At 21.9% G+C, this 9,768-nt stretch overlaps 3 protein-coding genes across 4 annotated transcripts; 2 read left to right on the top strand and 1 right to left on the bottom strand.

Annotated features, from left to right (window-relative positions):
• Positions 1 to 113: 113 nt before the first annotated feature.
• Positions 114 to 3,818, bottom strand: LOC122716762 (armadillo repeat-containing protein 8-like). The gene is made up of 8 exons (XM_043940130.1): positions 3,640 to 3,818; positions 3,445 to 3,518; positions 2,790 to 3,240; positions 2,230 to 2,724; positions 1,848 to 2,139; positions 1,016 to 1,539; positions 601 to 767; positions 114 to 424 (listed from the first exon to the last, which is right to left on the bottom strand). Exons 1-8 carry the CDS (start codon positions 3,664 to 3,666, stop codon positions 388 to 390), a joined length of 2,067 nt encoding a protein of 688 aa, XP_043796065.1. The 5' UTR covers positions 3,667 to 3,818; the 3' UTR covers positions 114 to 387.
• Positions 3,473 to 6,527, top strand: LOC122716763 (DNA polymerase delta subunit 3-like). Of its 2 annotated transcripts, none has more exons than XM_043940132.1 (2): positions 3,473 to 3,603; positions 5,291 to 6,527. In XM_043940132.1, exon 2 carries the CDS (start codon positions 5,315 to 5,317, stop codon positions 6,470 to 6,472), a length of 1,158 nt encoding a protein of 385 aa, XP_043796067.1. In that variant the 5' UTR covers positions 3,473 to 3,603; positions 5,291 to 5,314; the 3' UTR covers positions 6,473 to 6,527. The 2 variants fall into 2 exon arrangements, with proteins under 2 accessions (XP_043796067.1, XP_043796066.1); XM_043940131.1 differs by lacking the exon at positions 3,473 to 3,603 and adding an exon at positions 4,796 to 5,205.
• A 268-nt stretch (positions 6,528 to 6,795) lies between these two features.
• Positions 6,796 to 9,170, top strand: LOC122716840 (protein artichoke-like). Its single transcript, XM_043940278.1, has 4 exons — positions 6,796 to 6,883; positions 7,049 to 8,127; positions 8,524 to 8,711; positions 8,807 to 9,170. The coding sequence occupies exons 1-4, from the start codon at positions 6,796 to 6,798 to the stop codon at positions 9,075 to 9,077; spliced, it is 1,626 nt and encodes a 541-aa protein (XP_043796213.1). The 3' UTR covers positions 9,078 to 9,170.
• Positions 9,171 to 9,768: the final 598 nt, after the last annotated feature.

Raw genomic sequence — 9,768 nt, forward strand, 5'->3', positions numbered from 1 at the left:
CAGTACATTTAATATTGTTACATCACATGAGTAATTTAATGATGTTTCATAATATGAAACATCATAAACAATTTTTTTGATATTATCACTATATTGAACAATTGATGTTTAAGAAATGTATAATGCAATTATTACATCATTTTTTTTTTAATATACTGAAATATTGCAAATTGCTTCTTTTTTTTAAATAAAATAAATACAATATAAACAGATTACATTGTCACATTGTCGTTGATATTGTTTTTGTATCTTTTCTATATAAATATAAAATGCTTACGCATTAATAAAATACAAAAATCACATTGTTAACACCAAAATATAATTATATTTCATGTATAAAAGAATTCTGAATCAAAACCTAATTTTTATCAATGAGGTGTTTGAAATTTAGGCATCATAGAATTGTGCCATAGCAGTTCTAACTCTGAAACAAAACATTAGAAATTATAAATATTCGAAAAAAATATTTTTATATTAATTATATTAATAACAATAATATATTATATAAAATTTGCAAAAATATTTAGCAATAATTAAAATTTTTTAAAGTACAAATACAAAAAAAAATATTTTATAATTTTAAAAATTTGTTACTCATACTTATCAAATAATTGAAGATCCTTGCTATGACGTAATTGTTGTAGAATACGATAAAAACCAAGCTCTTTTAAACGTGCTTGTCGTTGTGCAGCACCAGGTTCTTCTCTCCAGACTAAATTGCATACACAAAAAACTGCAGCAACTTGTAATTTTACATTACTGTGCATCTAAATTAATATCATAAACATTATAAATTTCTAATAAATATCAATAATATGTTATTGAAATATAATTAATGAATTATACTATTAATTAATATATATAAAAATCATAAAATATCAAAGATATGTGTTGTATTATTTTAACAAAATAAAATAAAAAAAAAAGATAAGTAAAAAAAAAAGAGATCTAAAAATATATTAAGATAAAATAAAATTTAAAAACAAAAATAAAAGTAAAATATTTTTTTACAAACCATATAATCCATAAGTTTTTTAAGCACATCTTCATTAGCCATTATATGATCTTTTGCTCGATTTCCATCAGCTACATTTGCTAAAATACAAAGAGCTTGTTCTTTTACATCTGCTGGATGCCTTGGATCTTCTAAAACTAATATAACAGCTTGCATAACATGAGCAGCATGTTCTCCCATTATACGATCTATATGTGCTTTTGTAGAGAGCAAATTTCGTAATAAACCTAATGTTTTCATTAAAACTGGTATATCTTGATCTGCCAAAAGACAAAAAATTTGATCAGTTCCCAAACATTGTAGAATCTGCAATTTTACTTGCTGTTCAGCTTGAAAAGCCACATTCATCAAAGCCCAAATTCCATTTAATCTCAATGCTGGAGTACATCGTTTTGTAAGTGAACATAATAATTCTATCCCTCCAGATTCAAGAATTGGTTCTTTGCTTGGACTAAATTCCAATAATAAGTTACATAATGTACTTGAAGCAACAGTTAATAAATCAACTTCACTTTCGCCTCTACCTACATAATATAATTATATTAATTAATAATAATGAATGATATTAATATAATTTAATTAAAAAATTTTTTTAATTCATATCTCATATGACAAGAAAATATAGAAATATAAAAAATTTTTAATAATCATATGCAATTCATATGCATTCATAAATGAATTTTGTAATATAGTTCAAAGAATAAAAGAATAATTCATAAAATCATTTACAAAATTTGTAAAAATACTTTGAAAGACAAAATATTTTCACAAATTTGTATAAATTCTATTATTTCAATAATAATTCATTAATTATAAAAATATTATATTTTACCTTCTAATCCCTTGTCTGCTCCATGTAATAATTGCATAAGTGGCCTCCAAACAACATGATCTTGAAAAGTTGTTCGAAGTTGCTGAACACTTCTAGAAAGAGAATGAAGACATCTAACTGCTGCTAGACGTACATGAGAACCTCCTGGATCTTGAAGACCAGCCACTACTTGTTCCATAAGACTTTCTGTTTCAATAATACGTTTTCTAATATCTTCATCATTAGCACCAAGAGATGCAAATGCTCTGAATGCAGCTTGTCGCATATCTTGTGTTAATGTTGCATCTTGTACCTAAGAAAAATATTAAAATAATATATTAACAAATATATAAAGTAAATATATATGTTATAAATATATATAAATCTATATAAATATATTTACATGTGGATGAGGTCGTAATAACTCTGCAAGTGTAGGAATTAAATGATTACTAATGGAAGCTAAACGTTGTAATTCAGTATTAACTTCTGTAAGAAAAGCCAAAGTCTCAGCTGCAGCTACTCTTTCACGAGGAGGATGATCTCGATGACAAAGTCGCACCAAACAAGGTAAAGCACGATATATAATTCTTGGATCTTTGTATAGTAAAACTCCAGTTCTGTGCATATATGTAACACATCTTGCAGCTTCAAGTTGAATTAATGAGCTTTTCTCACGCCCCATTAATTGTCCTAATGCTACAGGTACAAGTCTACCCTGAGGAGTATTACTGGTAGTTGCTGACGCAACCATAACACAAACTCTATAATTCTTATAACACATATTTGCCAAACATGCTAGAGCTGATAATTGGACATCAGGTAATGGAGAATCCAATTGCATTGCTAATGTTTCTACTGCACCTCCTTTGGCTAAAGCACTCTGCTCTTCTGTTGTCTAATAAAAATTATGTAAATTAATATCATATATAAAAAAATACATTTGATTTATCATTTTTGTACCTTGCATGCTGTTGTTAAGATTGTTGCTACACAAATTTGACAGGTAACAGATTGATTTGCTAATGATACCAATCTTGGTACTAATGCAGGATCCTGATATATTGAATGAACTGGTGCTGCTGGATGTTGAAACACTGTTCTCAAACATCGCAAACATGCTTCATTTAATAAATCTGTTACTTTTGGCTTTCCTTCTAATAATGTTTCTATGATAGGTGTAGATAATATAACTTGAAAAAGTAATGGTACTACACCAAGATCTATAAGAGCTAATACATGCTGATCTGTTCCTTTAGCTAGAGAGCCTAAAGTTACAGCAGCCTCAAGTCTTATATTATCTCCAATTCTATCTGATGAATCTCCAAGAAGTTGTAATAAACGTGGTACTACACCTTGAGCTATTACAGATCCTTTTTGTCTATTACTTCCAATTACAGAATTTTTTAAACATCTAGAAATAATAAAAAGAGATTTATTAACATAAAGTTAAACTAACTAAAAATTAAGAAATTAACTTAAATTAAAGAAAAATAACAAAATTAAGATTATTTTTATAATATTACCTTTTTAATGTTTTTTTACACCATATAGTGATTTTTAATAAATAATAACCTTTAGTAAACAAGTTTAGAGGTTAAGTACGATTTGTACTCACATAATAGCTTCTAAGCACTTTTGAGGATCCAGCGAGTATAGTTCATCGATGTAACTTCTCGAACTCTCAACATCCTATGATATAATAAATTAGTCATTTAATTTTCGAAATTTTTTATTGTTATATGAAAATAAAATTTTTAAAAGCAGAAGAAAACCGGTAAGATATTTCACGTTTTCAACATTATCTACTTACCATGAATGGTTGCATCACCGAGACCATACTTCTTCTATCTCGGTTTTACATACAGATATTCTAAATATTCACTCAAAATAATTCTATAATATATATTTTACTATCACAAGAAATTATTAATTCAACAATCCACTTTGTTTGTTATGTGAGCACTTGTTATTCTATTTGATAAAATTTGCGCTCTGAAAAATTTTCACTAGAATAGTGTTACCACTACTATATAGTTAATTATTGTTATAATATTTAATATGCTTCAATTTTCTAAACTCTTTTATGCAAAAAAAAATTTAATATAATTTTATGAATTATATATTATTTTTAATGAAGTGAATGATTTAAACTTTAAGGCATTAAAATTTTTAAATATTTTTTATGAATTTTTTTTTTAATTTTTATATATAGAATTCCAATAACAACTTTATCCTTCAGAATTCAAATTGATTTACATGCATATGTTTAAAAATTATTATATATACAAATTTTTGTGAGTTAAATAACATCACCCATTGTCTAATTAGACAATAAAAGCATTAGCGTGTAAAGTATATAATAGCGTCAAAGTATATAAATAAAATCACAAATGAGATAAGAGACTGGAAATAAAATAAATCTTTTTTTTTTTAAAAAAATCATTTTAACTTAATAAAACTTAACATAAAACTTCATGCTATTTAAAAAAAATCGATCACAAAATAAAAAAATAAAGATTTTATAATATCCTCTACTATTAAAATAATTATATCTCTAAAAATAATAAAATTAATAAATATAAAAAAATCCATCAAATTCATTTAATTTGTGATCTTAGAAAAAAATTCTCATAAGTTTAATATTCGATCATGTGCTATTGTCTTATTTCATTCTGAATCGATAATTGTATGTGAAACGTGAATAGAAGAATATTTAGAATCAGATGATATAAAAATACATTAAATGATATCTATCTTGTATCTCATCTATGACTCAATTAATAGAAACTATTATATTTCAAATTTTATTTTAAAGTTTGCAATGTAAAGATTTATTATAAAACATTTTAATAATAATAATTTTTTGAGAAAAATTTTTTACATTTTTATTAACTATTTAATTAAATTGATTTATATTTATTTACTAAATACTTTAAAGCTTTAAATTTTTAGAATTTAATATTATACTTTGATTTAAAAATAATAGAAGGAAAAGTTAATTGGAAAAAGTAATGATATTGAATTTTATGTGGCAATATATATTATCAACGAAAATCATGATATTTAATATCACGTGAAAGCGTATCTTAATATATGTGTCTCAATAAATTGCGTTATATTCTTCTAGACTTCTTGTTTTCTTTCTTAATAATTCTTTAATATGATGTCAAATTTTGAAAATCTAAAATCTTAGAAATCGTACTTATATATTGTTGCATTTTATAAAATTTGAGATTTCCCCTTACTTTCAAGAATATACTTCAATTATTACAAAGATATTTTTGTCAATTAAAAAATTTGATTAAATATGATCACGGAATCTTTGCATGAATATTTAGAAATCGTGGCAGGATATATATTTGATGATGACAAATTGGTAAATATTTTAAATACTTTTTAAATTTTTATTTCATAATTAATTTTCAATATTATTTTTTAAAATTATTTTAAAATGTTCGTAGGTAACATATAAATGGTTAAGTAAAATGTTGGAAGTTCATGTTAATATTGCAAAACAAATTTTATGGGAATTTTGGCAAAAATATAAAAAAGAAAAAGAATTTGTTTGTACTTTCTTATTAATGGGAATTCTATATGATAATGGAATGCATGTTGAAATTGTAAAAGAGAAAGACCTAATAACATCAAAAGAAAAATATAGTAAAATTATTTCTGAACATATTTATAGTCTTCAGAAAATACTTCCTGAGATACAGCTACTTGGAAATACTGAAAATGGAGATATTAAATTCAGTGCAATTAAATGTATTGAGAACAATGAACGTAATGATGAAGAGATGCATATTTTTCGTTGGGGTCCTATATCAAGTGAAATTCAATTTGCTCCTCAAGAAGAAGCACAATCGATATCTGAATCAAATGAAGAAAAAAAGATAATTAGTCCAGAAAAAAAAAAGCAAACTGTTATAAAAAAAAATGAAAGAAAAGGTTTTGATAACTTGTTTGGAAAAGTCATTAATAAACAGAAAAATTTATATACATCATCTATTGAAGAAATGAATATAGAATCTTCTGATATAAAAGAAACATCTAAAAATGTTCTTAAATCTACAAAAGAAATTATACAAAAAGATAAATTGAATAATTGTCTTCAATCAAATGAAAATCAAACAGAAGCTGTAGAATCTCCAAATAAGAAAAATAGTATAAATTCCATACAAAAAAAAATTACAGAAGAAAAAATTATTTTTAGAAATAATAAACAAAAAAATATACGTGGTAAAAAACGTAGTCAAAGTAAAGATTTAAATAATACTACAAAAAAGCAAAAATGTATTACAATTCATGGTGATTCTAATAATACAGAATCTTCTAATGATGAACAAGAATTAGAATTACCAATCTCACCTGAAAATCTTTCTTCTTCTATAAGCAAGGATTCTAAGTCTCCACCACAAATGAAATTTGAAAATGGAAAACGTAAAGTTTTAAAAATAGTAGATAAAACATTTGAAGAAGATGGTTTTCTTGTAACAAAAAAAGTACATGTTTATGAAAGTTGTTCTGAAGATGAATCAGAAATTTTAGCAAAAAAATCTATGATACCTGAATCACATTTAGAATTTAAAGGAAAAAAAAATACAAAACAAACAACCTTAATGAACTTTTTTAAAAAATCATAGTATACTTTATTATATTCATTGTATCTTATAATTTAAAATAAAGTATTAAATTAAAATTCAATATTTTATTATAATAAAACAACAAAATAAAACAAAATACATAAAAATTTCATATTTTATAAATAATTAATATAAAATTGTTTAAATAAAAACAATATTTTTTTTTATTTTGAAATTGTAGTTATCTTAATTCCAAGTCTAGATAAAATAGATATTTACTTACTATATGCAGTTATCAGATATGTTATCATAAATGTTGCTAAATGTAGACTACACCTTAATTATATACAATTGAAAATCAAAATTAATATAAATTTAATATAATGATTTATTTATATTTAATTGGATTCTATTTTTTGTGGATAATACAAAATTCTATATGTTCAATATGTTTAATATGTTCATGTTCAGGTAAATAAAATTATTTCATTTTATTAGAACATAAACTTTAGAAGATAATTATATAAAATTATTTTTTAATTTTATATAAATAAAGTTAAATTAAATAATTATAAATATAATTATTTTTTTCATTTAAATGTTAAATATTAATATAATATATTTTATATATTACAGTAAACAAAGAATTACAAATTAATTGTCATGGAAAATATTTGAAAAATAATGATATGCTTAATTTTGATTTATTAAATAATTATCAAGAATTAAATAAGCTTATTTTATCAAAAAATAATATAATTGATTTACCTAAAAATTTTTTGAAAAAATTAAAATATTTAAAAAACTTAGATTTATCTGAAAATAATATAGAAAAAATATATATAACAATGTTTATAGATTTAAATAATCTTGAAGATTTAAATCTTTCTAAGAATGTATTGAGAACTTTTGATAACTCCTTATTGGAAATACTTCCTACAATGATGTCGTTAAATTTGAGTTATAATTATATTAATTCAATAGAACACACAATGAACCAAACTATATTAAAAATTAATATGCTTGATCTTTCTCATAATAATATTTCTAGTTTACCAAAAAAATTCTCTGAATTGTTAATAAATTTACAATATTTAGATCTGTCATTTAATAGAATTCAATCTTTGCAAGATTGTAATCTAATACATCTAAATTCTTTAAAAGTACTTTATGTAAATAATAATTTTCTTGTTACTTTAAATATGCAAATATTACCGAAAACACTAGTTAAATTATATATTGGTTATAATCAAATTATGGAAATAAATAATTTAAGTCATATCGAAGTATTAAGTATAGAACATAATAAAATTTCTCAATTATATAACAATTTAATAGTAGATAGTTTACAATATATGAATATTAGTGGAAATATATTATCAAGTTTTCCAAATATTCTCTTTAAAAATTTGAAAATTTTGGATATATCTAATAATAAATTTACTTATATTCCTAAAGTAATATCTATTAAAAATTTTCCATTATTGCTCCAGCTTAAAGTTAATAAAAATCCTATTCAAAACTTAACAATTTTGTCTGATTTAAAATTAAATTCATTTGATGCAAGTGATATAAATAAATTGAAATCTATAGAGAAAGATACATTGGCAAATTTAAGATCATTATCAAAAAATTGTATTAATATTACTATATCCAATAACAAAATGTTGACTTTTATTCACGAAGATGCTTTAAAACATATGAATTTATGTTCAGTAAGTTTTAAAATTTTATTTTCGAATATTTTCAGAGGATCGATTTTAAAAATTAACTTTAGAATTAAAAAAAATTTAGCATAGAGACATATTCATTAAGATTTATTTATTGTAAGTCATATTATCGTTTTGTTATTCCTGCTTCACATGATTTTTTTACATAACTTCAATTATTTACAATTATAAATAAGATTAATAAATAGTAGATTAATAAATAATAAAATTAATTTTAATAAATAAGATTTAATTTATATTTTTATATATCAATTTTTATATAGTTTTTAAAATCGATCTTTCAAAATTATTTTATGAATATATTATTATTAAAACATAATTTAATAATAATAATAATAATAATAATATATATATATATATATATATAATTTTTTGTATTAGTTAGATTTAAGTAACAATCAATTTTCTTATGTGGCACGAAAACTAATTGTACATAATAATAGTCTTTCAACGTACAATATTAATTTACAAGGAAATCCGTTTAAATGTAATTGTACACTACAATGGATGTTAAATGATTTAATTCCAAAACTTTATATTGTTCAACCTCATCTTTTAGATGATTTGAGGTATATATCTTTTAATTATTAAATATCAATTTAATATTGAAAATACAAAAATGTAATATATTAATTATTTTATATATTTTATTATATCGTATAAGGTGTTCTTGGCCTACTCAAATATCGAATATGAGAATGGTACATTGGTATGGATGGAAAAATCAAGTTTTTTGTAATACATCAATTAACGAAAATCTTTCAATAAATGTTGCAAGTATAATAACCACTGAAATAATAAAACTTGATTCTAGTCCTGGTTTATTAGTTATTGTGGGAATAGCGACAACTGTATTAACAATTTTAATACTAACAGGCATCATATGGACACAAAGAATAGCCATAAAAAGAAGAAGAGTTAATAGAAAATTTTAAAATTTATCGTTTTTTAGTTTAATTTATTTTTTTCTTGTCCAATTTCTACACATTTTCTTTAATTTAAAAAATTTTTTCAACTCTTTCTAAAGTCTTAATATATTCACATTTTATAAGAGTTTCGTTTATGAAAATGATTTATGTAACAGTAAATAACATATTTTTTCTTAATTTAATAATGAATCATATCTTTAAATTATCTTAATTTATCTTTAAATTAATAACAATCTATTTAAGAATTATTATTTGTTGAAATATTAAATACTATTAATTAAAAATATTAATAAATGCATAAATAATAATAAAAAGTCAAATAGTATTAAATTCAATATTTAAAAAAAATTTGTAATTTTATATATCATTATATTTGTACTTATCATATAAGCTATTATATATGCAATTTTGTTTTTATTCAAATTTAATATCATTATTGAAAAAATATAAATAAATAAAATGTTATTTCTATACAATATATATATATATATATATCCCTTCCTTCCTCTGTGTATGTATGAGCGCGCATGATAGTAATACTCCTATATTTATTATAAATATCAAAATATTAAAATAAATATACATATATTCATAATTCATACATGTAAATTCGCATAATTATGTATAATATATTTCTAATACAAAAACAGTATTTTGAAAATAATTAAGATGAAAATAATTAATTATTTGAATGTTC

The sequence above is a fragment of the Apis laboriosa genome, unplaced genomic scaffold (genome assembly GCF_014066325.1).
Source record: "Apis laboriosa isolate Shangri-la unplaced genomic scaffold, ASM1406632v1 scaffold49_cov149, whole genome shotgun sequence".
In the NCBI taxonomy this organism is placed as follows: domain Eukaryota; kingdom Metazoa; phylum Arthropoda; class Insecta; order Hymenoptera; family Apidae; genus Apis; species Apis laboriosa.

Excerpts from the sequence above, each read along its gene's own strand:
- LOC122716840 (XM_043940278.1), top strand. The coding sequence starts at position 6,796 with ATGATTTATTTATATTTAATTGGATTCTATTTTTTGTGGATAATACAA. Across the intron at positions 6,884-7,048 it reads TTTAATATGTTCATGTTCAG|TAAACAAAGAATTACAAATT; the intron begins GTAAATAAAATT and ends TATATATTACAG. Across the intron at positions 8,128-8,523 it reads AACATATGAATTTATGTTCA|TTAGATTTAAGTAACAATCA; the intron begins GTAAGTTTTAAA and ends TTTTTGTATTAG.
- LOC122716762 (XM_043940130.1), bottom strand. The coding sequence starts at position 3,666 with ATGGTCTCGGTGATGCAACCATTCATG. Across the intron at positions 3,519-3,639 it reads CGGTGATGCAACCATTCATG|GATGTTGAGAGTTCGAGAAG; the intron begins GTAAGTAGATAA and ends ATTATATCATAG. Across the intron at positions 3,241-3,444 it reads AAGTGCTTAGAAGCTATTAT|ATGTTTAAAAAATTCTGTAA; the intron begins GTGAGTACAAAT and ends TATTATTTCTAG.
- LOC122716763 (XM_043940131.1), top strand. The coding sequence starts at position 5,137 with ATGATCACGGAATCTTTGCATGAATATTTAGAAATCGTGGCAGGATAT. Across the intron at positions 5,206-5,290 it reads TATTTGATGATGACAAATTG|GTAACATATAAATGGTTAAG; the intron begins GTAAATATTTTA and ends AAATGTTCGTAG.